Source organism: Pristiophorus japonicus, chromosome 6 (assembly GCF_044704955.1).
Source record: "Pristiophorus japonicus isolate sPriJap1 chromosome 6, sPriJap1.hap1, whole genome shotgun sequence".
NCBI lineage: Eukaryota > Metazoa > Chordata > Chondrichthyes > Pristiophoridae > Pristiophorus > Pristiophorus japonicus.
Window position 1 is genome coordinate 69,531,546 of NC_091982.1, and position 13,459 is coordinate 69,545,004.

The following is a 13,459-nucleotide window of genomic DNA, read 5'->3' on the forward strand; positions in this document are numbered from 1 at the left end:
GCGAGGGTTGGTGGAGGGGTGAAGAGGTAGTTTGAAGTTTTGGTTTAGTTTGAAGTGATGTGGATTTACAATTCCTGTGCAGATTTACAGTCACCTCTCCTCCTTATTCAGAGGCTGAGCAGTCCAGCTTTCTTCGTGACTCTTCACTGCAATCACCCAGGGATTGATGCTCATGTTGGTGTTGCTGACCAGACTGGAAGCTATATCTTTACACGGCAAGGATGTGGAGCAGCCTGCGCGCCAGCTCCATGCCCCAGTGCTGGGACATAATTGATCAGAAAACAGTTAGTTTTGCAGATCAGTGTGCAACTCTCGAGGGTTATATTATATAGAGGGATCCTCAGCTCATCATCTGAAACCCTCATCCCTGCCTTTGTTACCTCCAGACTTGCCTCTTCCTGTGCTCTCCCAGCCGGCCTCACGCCTTGCACCCTCTAATCTTCATTTCATCCAGAACTCTACTGCCTGTATCCTAACTCGCACCAAGTCCTATTCACCCATCACCCCCTGTGCTTGCTGACCTACATTGGCTCCCGGTTCAGCAATGCCTTGATTTTAAAATTCTCATCCTTGTTTTCAAATCCCTCCATGGCCTCGCCCCTCCCTATCTCTCTCATCTCCTCCAGCCCCACAACCCTACTTCTCTAATTCTGGCGTCTGGCGCATCACAGATTTCCTTTTGCCGTGGCTTCAGCTGCCTTGGCTCTAAACTCTGAAATTCCCCCCCATAACCTCTCTGCGCCTCTCCTCCTTAAAACCTACATCTTTGACTAAGCTTTTGGTCACCTATCCTAATGTCTCCTCGTGGCTCTCTGCCAAATTTTGTTTGCTACGCTCCTGTGAAGCGTCTTGGGATGTTTTACTGTGTTAAAGGTGCTATATAAATGTAAGTTGTTGTCCCGGATAGCGGGGTCTTGGGGTGAATGATGAGGCTATCCGTGGTGCGTGAAATGTGTGGTTTTAGTCATTGCAAGCCATGAATATCTTGTGATTTGTACAGTAACACATGCAGCACACTTGCTTTCCCTTTATACCATCAGCTGCGAAAGAATATCAGTTACTAGAGAAAGAAAAGAAAACGCGACTTCAGTATGAAAAGCAGGTGGAAGAGCGACACAGGAAGCTGGAGGAACAACGGCAGAAGGAGCAGCAGAAGAGGGTTGCAGTGGAAGAGAAGCGGAAACAAAAGCAGGAAGAGGAAAAGGTCAGTCACAAAGCCGTATAGCGGGGGGGAGGGGGGGGGGGTACAACGTGTGTCCGAGTCTCGCAGACTCCCTCTTTTCCCTCCTCCCCATAGCAGGGGGGTGCAACCTGTGGCCGAGCCACATGGACCTCCCCCTTTGCAGGGGGTGTCCAAACTTTGGCTGAGAGCCACGCAGACCCCCTCCTCCTTAAAACATCAGTAATACTGGAATCTACAAATACAGATCGAATTGCATTCCTTAATTCCATTGTTGTGCATGCTTTTCATGTTTAACGTATTTCAGGTGAATGAAGACCTGTAGATTTCTGCTGGCAGAAAGGAACAGACACCATGCCCACAGTGCCGCCAGTTATTCGCACTGTGCTGTGGCATGTGCTGGGTAGGACTGAGATGAGGAGGAATTTCTTCACTCAGAGGGTGGTAAATCTTTGGAATTCTCTGCCCCAGAGAGCTGTGGATGCTGAATCGTTGAGTACATTCAAGGCTGAGATCGGTAGATTTTTGGACTCTAGGGGAATCAAGCGATATGGGGATCAGGCAGGAAAGTGAAGTTGAGGTCGAAGATCAGCCATGATCTCATTGAATGGTGGAGCAGGCTCGAGGGGCCAAATGGCCGACTCCTATTTCTTATGTTATGAATGGGGCAGCTGTGATCTCGCTTGCGATCCAGATTGGGCATCCAGAAGTGTGGAGCCATGCAAACCGAGCATTGCCAAGGGTCTCTCCCTGCCCAAGTAAATGATTGTTTGTAAATCAGTCATGATGAAAAGTCTGCGCGTGATCCCAGCTGGAAATCTGACATTAACACTGCAAGCAGCCAGACTGCACCGAGAGGCTGGCAGTGAGCCCTCGGAGCATGATTACATCCAAGTTCCGGTAATGAGAGAGAGACCCCCGGCTGGAGCAGCTATAATTTAATTGGGCTTTCTTCCATCTCACTTGGATTTTTTTAAATCTCTGAAATGCACGGAAGGTGTTTTTATTGATTGTGTTGAGTTTTACTTCAGGATGGATTTGAATTTTGTTTCTAATTTCTGATCTTGGTGTAGTTACTACATTTTTTAAGCTGTCTCCTAACATTTTGAACTTTCATTTAGATAAATAATTTGCCGTTAAATTCAGGTGCACCCACACAAAGTAAATACTGTACTATCAAAGCCAGACAGCAGAGTTTAAAAGCAAGGTGGTGTCTACAGTGCCCGCATTGTAAATACTGAACATACCATCCAGGAGCAGGACAGCTTTTGTATGGGGAAGGAGCTCGCTTTGTACAAGAGATGCATGTTTTTTCTCAGTTATACTTGTCTTGCACTAGGACAAATAAATGCTATCGCCACTTGCCCCATTTTCCAGAATCCATGCTGCTGCTATTGAGTTTTGTAGCGTTTAATGACTCTTGCTGAGTATAGACATTCCCTCAATGGTTTCAGGTTCTCCTGTGTAGGGGGGAAGCCTGTAAATATCGACCCCTTCCAGGGCCCAGCCTGTCCAATATTCCAAAAGGCAAAGAAAAGCAGCCCTCGTATTATAGAAACAGGTTTTAAATTAGTTTATAGCAACTGAAGCGACGTGCTAGAAAGTCAGCAGATACAGCATTGTTGACGGTACATGTGCACAGTGCACCCGGGCAAATGTAAGCCTGCAGACCCTGAAGGCTTCAGTTTGACTTCCATGCAGTTCTGGATGCGCGTGAATTACTGTCAGACTAGCTTCAAATAATTGGAAGAAAAGACGTGCAACTTCTCGGCTAGTGCACCTTTAATCCTGTTCCCCTGTTTTTGAAACCGAGGTAGGAGCACTACGAGGCCGTGATGCGACGCACCTTGGAACGGAGCCAGCGCGTGGAGCAAAGGCAAAAAAGATGGTCCTGGGGAGGAGCTTTAGCAACTGAGGAGGAAAGTTCAAATGGTAAGTGCTACTTACACTCCCTGGGGAACTGCTGTCTCGCTATCTCTGCCAGATGTGCTGATAGCTTCGTAGTTGTGGTAGTCTGGTAGAATATTTGATTCGTACCCAGAAACTTGTGAATTTGAGTCAGTCAGATACGCTTGTTTTTATTGGACGAGTTTTGCATGTTCTCAGCTGAGATGGAGCCAAAGTAGCAGAGAGAGAGCTGGCAGCTGGTTTATCCCATTCAAATCCTCCCTCATTCCAACCAGTCACAGGAAAACTTACTTTCCCAGTGGGAGGAAGATATGTGATGGTCATGTGAGGGCTATGGTGTGACGGTTGAGAAAGGGAAAACTTTCATAACTCTTTAATTTATTAAGAATGAGCAATATATTCTGAAATTTTGTCAGCTAATGAAGACCAGAAATGAGGTATAATCCTCCCCTTTATTAAAAAAATTGCACCGTTCTTCCTGGCGAGGTGCCAGTTGCACAAAACAATTCAGATTTTTCTTTTGGTACATTCAAAATACTTGGTAAAGATGCAAATGATCTTCATCCTATGCCTGCATTGTCTTCTCTGTGATTGCATCCTTTGCGCTACTCATATTCCTAATCAAACTGCCCTTCAATAGCATCCGCCTTGGCGGGGTCAGGGCAGGGTCAGTGCGTACGCTGATGACACCCAACTCTACTCTTCTGCAGCCACTGCATGGTCCTGGGCTGTTAGTAGCATCCAGCTGTGATAAATCCTGGATGGGTAATCCCTTCCCATAGCAAAACGGACAGTATTTTGTCAGGTTTCAACAGTGCCTACGTGACTCTGGTATTAACTCCATCACCCTTCCTGGCTTCCACTCAAACTGAGCCTAGTCTGAAACCTTGATGTGCTCTTTCACTCTTGGCTTTCTAGGACTGCCACCTTCCAGCTCCTATTCCTCTGCTGCTGATTGCCTGATTCAAGCCTACCCACTTCTCACCTTTACAGATACAAGGTCATTTATAATTCCTGATGCCCTGTTCCCTGCCAAATTGACTTCAGGATCATGGTTCGCCTTTGAAAATCCCACTGCGGCCTTGCCCCAACTTGTTTTAAAATCACACTGGTCATCTGACCTCATCAGTTCCACAGCTGACATTTACTCTTCTATCTCCCTTGGATTGTTTGGGGGGGTCTATAGTACACTCCCAGCAGTGTGATCGCCCCTTTTTTGTTCTTCAGTTCAACCCATTTGGCCTCGTTTGATGATCCTTGTAACGTATAATCCCTCTTCACAACTGTAATTGTTTCTTTAATCAATACTGTGACCCCCCCCCCCTCATCTCTATCCCATCTGAAAACCCTGCGTTACAGTTGCTGAGCTCAGTAGCAGTGTGGCCAACCCTCCACCTTCCCTAACTACGCGTTACAATATTGTCATTATACCCTCCGCTCCAGGCCGTCACACCATAGCCCTCACATGACCTTTACCTGTGGTTTACATTAGCTCAGCGCTCCTGAGGCGCCTTGGTCGTGCCTCATCAGCTGCCTGTCGAACCACTTCTAGGAGAAAGGGAAAAGCAACTAAGGCAGAGATTTATCAACCAGAAGGTCAGAACCACAGAGCGAACAAAAAGGACCTAGAGGATGTGAGCTGCTGGGGATGTTGGTGCTGCTGTCTTTTTCAGCAGACTTGGACATCCCAGTTACATGATTGAACCTGAACACATCTCGCTTAATGTAGCTTCTCTAACATGCAATAGAATATGAGTTTGTTTTTGTAGGTGGAGGCCATGAACAAGAACTGAAGGTGCCAAATGCGAGTGGAAGGGTTCAGTGGAGGCCAGGGTTAGGTCAGCAGTGTTGCAGAAGTGGGATTGTGGGTGAATGGGGAATGAAGCTCGGACGCGTCAATTAGGACCATCATCTCCTCTCGTTTCCTTTCCTTTTTGCAAGCATTTACTTTGGATTATTTGAAATGACCATCTTCCCCATGCTCAGTTCCTCCCATCATTAATCACATTGTAACAGGTTTCTACTGTCACTGATATTTGTCTATTTTTTTTGTTAAATTATGATTTCTCTTTTGTTTAGGTGTGCCTGAAAATTCCTTAACTCCACCTTTAAATTTGTCCGACTGCCCCCCTCCTTCCTCAGACTCTCAGACTTCCACTGAAGATGCTTCTGGTATCAGAAAAAGTTTGGAGCTATGATACCTGCTTGCTGAATAATTGTATTGATCTTTAATGTATTAATGTTGCAAACTAACATTTTTAAGTTGGATATAAAAGGGCAACTAACCTGAGGCACTCCCGGCATGTAACACTTGCTTGATTCCCTGCAAATATTGGGCATGGATGCATGCACCTGGTTGGTAAGAACAGGGATTGTAAAATGATATTTTATCTTGAAAGCATTGAATTATATTTGCATCTGTCTGATCTTAATAGTTTTAAAAGGGTGCTGGACAGCGATTTGGTAACTTTTAAAGTTAGCTGAAAGTTCAAACTGCATTGATCAGCATTTATAGTTTGAACCTTTCCCATAATCTTTGGAGCTGCATAAATCTCATCCTTTTTGGTGGCACAGAATATTGGGCCCAAGTTTCCACAGGATAAAAAACGGGCGCCCCTCCGAGCTGGGCGCCCGTTTTTCGCACCTAAAACGGCGCCAGAAAAAAATCGTGCTATTCTCGAGCGCTTTGCAGCTCCTTGTCTGTTTGGCGCGGCGCCCAGGGGGGGCGGAGCCTACACTCGCGCCGCTTTTGTAAGTGGGAGGGGGCGGGTACTATTTAAATTAGTTTTTTTCCTGCCGGCAACGCTGCGCGTGCGCGTTGGAGCGTTCGCGCACGCGCAGTGTGAAGGAAACATTGGCACTCGGCCATTTTTGTAGTTCTTTGTAGCTGTTTAATTTTTTAACATTTTTTAATAAAAGCACATTGCCATCAGCACTGAGGCTTCTTGCAGCCTTCTCACTGTCTCCTTCCCCTCCCCACCCTCCACGGCAACAAACGGCAGTTTCCTCCCCCTCCCTCCCCTCCGCGGCAGCAACAAACCGCTGCCTCCTTCCCCTCCCTCCCCTCCGCGGCAACAAACGGCGGTTTCCTTCCCCACCCCCCGCGGCAACAAACGATGGCTGAAGCACTTTCACACAGGTAGGAAGATGGTTTATTTAATCTTTTCTTTGCTTATAAATGTTTATTCAGGTTGGATTTATTTGTATAATATTTGTAGAAGTATAAATAAGGATTGATTGTAGAATTTAATGACTTCCCTTTCCCCCCCCCCCCCCCCCACCTCGTTCTGGACACTTAATTTGTAACCTGCGCCTGATTTTTTAATGTGTTGAACAGGTTTTTTCAGTTCTACAAAAATCTTCACTTGCTCCATTCTACTTTAGTTTGGAGTACGTTTTCACTGTGGAAACTTTGAAATCGGGCGTCAGTGGCCAGACACGCCCCCTTTTGAAGAAAAAATTATGTTCCAAAGTAGAACTGTTCTACCTGACTAGAACTGCAGAAAAAAAAATGTGGAGAATTGCGATTTCTAAGATAGTCCGTTCTCCACCAGTTGCTCCTAAAAATCAGGCGCAAATCATGTGGAAACTTGGGCCCATTGTCTTGCTGATCTTGATGTTTTATTGCACTAAACACCATTGTGACAGAAGTACTGTGAGGCTCCCGGTCACAATACACGCACACATTTAGCTTTCTGTCGTGACTTTTTAAAGAATGAAGCATGGTCCTGTGTTACAATGGCGAGCGGCGTGCGATGTGTTGGGGCACTCCTACCTCAGACCCTGTTCTCAATCCAAGCCAAACTCCAACGCAATGCTTCCCCTTGATCAGATTTCTTGGTTAAATGAATTTGGGCATTCCTAGTTCATGGGGCGCATGAGGCTGAGCACAGTTTGAACCAGTCTAAGCCGGAGGTGGTTCATAAGATCATCAGAAATAGGAGCAGGAGTAGGCCATTCAACAAGATCATGGCTGATCCGATCATGGACTCGGCTCCACTTCCCTGCCCACTCCCCATAACCCTCGACTCCAACAATGGGAGTTGCCCTTTTTGGAGCCAGGTTGCACTTAAGGGGAGCTTCACCCTGGAACTAGACCGTGCTGTAATCTGGGTATTCCTGCTACAGGCACTGGGCGTTACACCTGTTCCACTGCCCAACACACCTTGAGCACAAAACAAAATACTGTGGATGCTGGAATCTGAACTAAAAACAGAAAATGCTGGAAATACTCAGCAGGTCAGGCAGCATCTGTGGAGAGAGAAACGGAGTGAACAACTCAACACCACACTGGGACGTCACTACTGTCAAAATAAACGGGATGTCATGTTAAACAGGCTTGAGGCAAATGGGGGTGTCTCTGTGGGAATGTTAACTGTGTAGCCATTGTAGGGAAATTGTAACGGTGACTTATTTTTAAAATTTAGTTGGAAATCTTATTTTCCAATCTATTCTGTCATCTGATTTGAACATTATCAAACTGCAACTCCAGACCCAAGCCAAGAACTTTCCTGTATTCACTTTCTATTACAACTCAATTTGTTAATGGAGAGATTAAATCGATGAAAGCTTGCTCATCAAGACTGCTTTCAGGATAAAATATATCTCAAATGTGCATGGTGTAAGGGGTGTTTAAAGCAGCTATAGGCACTGTCTCTGGACTCTTGTCTCAAAGCTTCTGAATTGTGCTTTCTTTCTGCAGACAAACGCTCTACATCCACCGCGAACCTCATGAAACACTCTGAGCCAGTGATGAACAAGCGTCTGTCTTCATCCTCTACAGCGCTCCTAAACTCTCCTGACAGACGTAAGTGGGCTGTTCCTGGATAACGCGAGTGCTGACTGGCCAGTTGTCATAGTTTTACCTCAATCAATTATGTTGATCTTCAGCAGGTGGCCATCCTGTATTTGGAGTGTGTGCCTTTACACCGGGCTGCAGCGATAAAGGATGGTAAACTGTAACCCCTTAAAGCTAGGGTGACTACTTAAATCAGAATAGGTGATTGCAAATGACTGATCTGATTGCTTGGGTTGAATGGGCCACCGTTAAGGACTTGCATCTTGCCATGTCTCACTCACTCGTTGGTCTCCTCTGATTGGGTTGATGTAAATGGATGAGCCCGCCATATGTCTCTGAAGACGGGCACTGAATGCAGTCATTCTGCAGATGTTTCAGAAGGGTGTGAATCCCTAAGATTGTTTCCCCAACCGGTACTGCGACAGGCTGTGCAAGTCAGTAATGACGGGTTTGCTATCTTAATCTCCATGAGTAGAAATCAGTCCCAATATACTGTTGACCATTTTCTGAAAATAGCCAACTGCCGTGACATTGACTATTGTATCTTGGCTGTAACTCTAAAAGGGAAAAGGTGATGCCCCACCCTCCGTCTCATGGACTGTCCCATAGCCTGAATTGGGAAGAATTCCCCAAGCGGTGCGGAGTGTGGTCTTAAATCACGGGAATGGTCAGTACAGTTCTGATTTCAGCAAAATGGTCCAAGTGTTTGTCATCTTGCTGCGGCTGTGTAGAGCTGTTTTGTCTCCCAGGCACTTCCGATTTACACAACCTCACAGCTGGAGAATAGTTTTCTGAGATGGCTTTGAGTGCTTTACTGCATCTGGTTTCATATTCATCAACCACAATAACTTTTCAATAACACATCATCTGGTTATCTTGGGATAGACACGTTGCTTTTAAATCTGCAGCTCTCCTTGTATTCAAAATGGTTCGGTCAGATCTCTTATTATCATTTATAAGCTGTGTTTTCCTTTGTTTATTTTAAACACAATTTATTTTGGATTGTAAGTGTCTAGTAAATAACTAGGTGAGGGATTCCGATCTGGGCATTGCACTTGCAGTAACCAGCAACGGCAAACTGCATATTCACATCTCATTGAATTAAATGTTGAAATTCTAAGCAGGCTGGTGTGTACCTCACTGTCCCCTTTGATCATCATACTGAGCACTGTCGCAGTGACGGTTTAGGTGAAGGAATGTGGGTTGTTAAAGCACGGGGTGGAGGGAGCTTTATTGATGGGTCTGGAGAAAACTAATGACTGACTCTTGCTATTAAAAATGACAAACCTCAAACCTCTGCTAAAATCATCGAAGTACATGGCATATACAACAGGCCATTTGCCCCAGCTAGTCTGTGCTGGTGTTTATGCTCCACACCAGCCTCCTCTCGGCCTTTCAGCATAGCTTTCTATCCCCTTGGGTCTCATGTACTAGTTTCCTTTTGAAAGCATCTATAAAAAAATCATTGAACTACTGTAAAACCACCATTGTTTTAAATACTGTATTGGCACCTTTTGATTTTAAGTGCAACTTCATATCTGGCCAACAAAACACTGTTGTCTTCTTGGGTTTATGATGTCCCAATCTCGTGAGGACTTTCATCATGGCTCCCCAGCCCTTCTGCAGAGAAATAAAAATACTATCGTTTCAGCATGAGAAGCATTAAAAATGTCTGGTCACTTACAGAATCCAACAAAACATAAAAAATGACATCCTGTTTATGTAATACACTGCATGGCTGATAGTGAACTTTCCCTTTTGTCTCTCATGAGGGAGATGTATATAACTGGGCATTAGTGCTTTGATCTTCCTCACTCAGTCACAGTTGTTATTTGCCTTGTTGCTCATTACCATGTTTCAGGGTTTTAAACGCCGGGACCGAGTAGCTTCCACAGTCATGTGGCTGAACCTGACCGGAAAGACCAAAGTGCTAAACTCTGCTCAGCCCCTCGATTATTCACACTTACTCCAGGCCGTGCCGCGAGAGCGCTCGTCCAGCTCCCGGTCCTGGGGCCTGAACAAGCGAGTGGGCTCATGCCCCGCTCTCCGTGCCTCTCAGCCAGCTCGCCCACAGCTGGTCACAACTTGCTCAAACTGCTGCGTAAGGTCCCAGCCAAAAAACAATCCGTGCTTTACAAGTGAGGGGGGAAATTACTCAAATATTACAGATGTGGCTTATTCTAAATCAGCCCACTGATTTGGGGAATGATCCCGGTTGGTTGAAGGCTGGGGGACATGTTGATCTTTGTTTTCTCCCCCAACTTCCAACTCCACAATCACCAGAATTTAAGCCGAATAATTATTCCAGCTGCTTGGATCACAGACAGATTGGTCAATCCAGCATCTGTTTCAAATACTCAACACTGTAAAAGGACATTGAGTTATATTCAGAGCCCGTTGTAAGTGACCCAATTTCTATTACATCATTGAAAATTTCTGATGAAGCTAAGTACGGAGAAGGAAGACCATTTGACTCAGCAAACAAATCTTTCTATTGAGATTCACATTGCCCTCCCCACCCCCCCCCCCAGACCACTAAAGGGCATTTGCTCCTTTACGGCAGCTCTAGAATTCACAACCAGTAATACAGCGTTCGCTGCCTTCATACCGCAATTGGTTTGCTTGAGTACACAATCTAAGCTGACCCATCAATGCTGCACTGTCGGAGGGGCAGGACTGAGGGAGCGCAGGCCTTCCCGACAGTGCGGCGCTGCCCCTCCGACAGTGCTCCCTCACTGGGAGTGTCAGCCTAGACTTTGTGCTCAAGTTTCTGGAGTGGGACTTGAACCCACAACCTTCTGACTCAGAGGCGAGAGAGCGATACCCACTGAGCCACGGCTGACACCTAGATGCTCTCTTGATTGTAACAGCTGAGTCTCTGTACCAATGAAAGGGGATACCATGGCTTTGAGCTTTAGTTCTGTAGCAGAATTGTTAGTCAGTTGCTAGGTTGTGTTCCAGAGCGGTGCATTCGCTGATCAATTATCTTCACCCAATTAACAGAAATTGCACTTGATTTTTAGGTACATCTTTGAAGAAAAGAAGTGCTTCATTAAGCAGATTGGGTACTAAAACCTCCCAGCCACCACAGAAAGTATCTCAGGTGGAACAAGCAGGTGCAGGAATGCTTTCTAGCGACATTTAGCATGTTCATTCATGTCATATTCATTTTTCGTTACTTCTTTTAAGAAAAATCATGCTGCCTTTCAGGCATTTTCTACATCACAGTTTTATCAATCACTTATTTAATTGCGCTTTTAATCTAAAGCCAGATATTAAATAAGAATTCAGCAGTTTAAAATTTTGGATGTGGGCACCAAGCTTTTGGACGCGGTCTTTGTTGGTGAGGATGTTACAGGAATAATGACCAATGCCCTTGATTCTTAGGCACAGCGGAGAAGAAGCGAAGCTCTTCCTTGAGCAGATTGGCGAGTAACCCTCGTTCAGCTGCTGCTCAGCCACACAAGCTCCCGAAGGAAGATCTGCAAGGTGGCTGACGATTTACATCAGACCCCACCCCCCCCATTATATGTTAAACGAATATTACATGTATTTGTCTTGATCCTAACATTTTCTTAATCCTATATTAATCTCTTATTTACCCTAATTTGTGATGTGCTGTCTCAAAATCGCACCAGTTGAAATATGTAAAACCCTCGCTGATCATATTTATTTTTCATCATCGAGGAAACAACCTGAAAATTGATTTTCGATGTTCTGATTGTTTCCGGTGACAGTATTGAAGGACCAGTGCGTCTTATCTGTCCAGCATGGGCTTTTTCTGTGTGATTTAACCCCGCAAGTGTAAACCTGCACCCTGTTTGTAATTAACCACCTTGAGTTTGGAAATCTTTTCACCTGTGAAGTGTGCTTGCTGGTTGTCCCCCAGATTAGGGGGCACTTGATTTAACTGTTTATTTTGTTTCACAACTAAAAGAGTTGTACTGCTCTGATAGTAATCATTGAATTCACTGCATGTGATGATTCGTAACAAACAGTCGCCTCTAACCTCAAAGTATTTTTTCTCCCTTAGGCAGTACCTCCAAACATCTCTTCCAATTTCTTACAGTGCCTTTTGCTGCTGCTGTTCCCTGACTACATTATGCCATTTGGCTAGAGTAGGCTGTGGCAGCGTTTGTTTACCATAGGCAGTCTCGTGGGTTCTGGTGGTTATAGTTGGGGTCCTGCTTCCACGCAGTAACTAGCGGGTAAAGTCTCCCCGCATGCAGTGCAGCGTTTGTCTGCACACACACACCACGGCAATCATGCAATACTCCTGCTGGCATGTTAATCGAGCGCTGAACTTAACTGCGTTCTGCTGTTTGAAGCTGGCACACGTGCTGCTCTTTATTGATGAGCAGGTTAGAGTGTTCTGTTTGGGAACGCACCATGCCTGCATTATTAGCACTTGACCATTGTTTGCTCCCAGTTATCTTACTGAATGGGATAGTAACATTTTTGTTTCTAACCCTTTCTTGGTTTTGTTTTTCATAAGCATTCACTAACCTAACTAACATGTTTCTCCCATGATTTATATTTTTAACCCTCCGTTTCCCCCCTGCCCAGTTTAACCATGCTGATCCCCTTTTTGATTTATTCCTGTCCCTCAGCTCGGCGTTCCCAGAACAGTCCCCTGGAGAGTAATATAATCAGCCGCCTGCTGACCCCCACACAGGCCTCTTTAGCTAGGAGCAAGAGTGCTGTCGCTATATCAGAAGCTGGACAAAGTTTTGCAGGTAATTCTCTTCCACCAAAGACAGCAGCTCTAAAATCCGAGCGCCTGCCGAACATGACTGTGTAACTCTGTGTCTGCACGCTGACCTTGTGTGCACATTAGTTCTTGGCCGTCCTGTACTCTCTGCTACTGTGCACTATACTTAGCCGGCTCCACGATCGATGGTGTTCCTGCTGACCAAGAGGCATCCACTCATGCCATTCTGTTCAGCCAGTGACCACGCAAGGGATCTTCTTCAGTTCCCAGCCCGGCCACCAGGTGAAGTACCTCCCGGAGCCAGAGAATACCCACCTTGGGCCGGGGGAGGGGCGCTGGGGGCTAGTGGGGGAGGGAGAGACGCTAGTGGAGGAGGGGAGAGGTGCTGGGAGGGAAGGGGAGGGGTGCTGTTGGGGGTGGGCGCTGGGTGCTACTTGGGGAAGGGGCGCTGGGGGCTAGTGGGGGAGGGAGAGATGCTAGTGGAGGAGGGGAGGGGAGGGGTGCTGGTGGGGGAGGTGCCGGTGAGGAAGGGAGGGGCGCTGGTGGCTAGTGGGGAAGGGAGGGGTGTGGGGGCTAGTGAGGGAGGGGAAAGGTGCTGGGGGGGGGGAGAAGGGGCGTTGGGGACGAGGGGGATGGGGGAGCGGAGGGGTGCTGGTGGGGGAGGGTGCTGGCGGTTAGTGGGGGAAGGGAGGGGTGCTGGTGGGGGAGGGTGCTGGCGGTTAGTGGGGGAAGGGAGGGTGCTGGCGGTTAGTAGGGGAGGGGTGTGGGGGCTGGTGGGGGAAGGAAGGAGCGCTTGGGGCTAGTGGGGGGAGGGAAGGAGCGCTTGGGGCTAGTGGGGGGAGGGGTGCTGAGGGCTAGGGGG

At 46.6% G+C, this 13,459-nt stretch overlaps 1 protein-coding gene across 10 annotated transcripts in view; it reads left to right on the forward strand.

Moving 5' to 3' along the window:
* The window catches only part of map7d3 (MAP7 domain containing 3), a 131,149-nt gene that overhangs the window by 53,186 nt on the left and 64,504 nt on the right, over positions 1-13,459 (forward strand). For 5 of the 10 annotated variants that reach the window (XM_070882908.1, XM_070882907.1, XM_070882909.1 and 2 more), the window contains 7 exons: positions 1,041-1,204; positions 2,998-3,112; positions 5,168-5,260; positions 7,791-7,895; positions 10,910-11,002; positions 11,274-11,375; positions 12,497-12,622. In XM_070882908.1, the coding sequence (XP_070739009.1) occupies positions 1,041-1,204; positions 2,998-3,112; positions 5,168-5,260; positions 7,791-7,895; positions 10,910-11,002; positions 11,274-11,375; positions 12,497-12,622 (798 nt within the window). The remainder of the gene's footprint in view (positions 1-1,040; positions 1,205-2,997; positions 3,113-5,167; positions 5,261-7,790; positions 7,896-10,909; positions 11,003-11,273; positions 11,376-12,496; positions 12,623-13,459) is intronic. The other 5 variants (XM_070882913.1, XM_070882912.1, XM_070882914.1 and 2 more) reach the window with 5 other exon arrangements.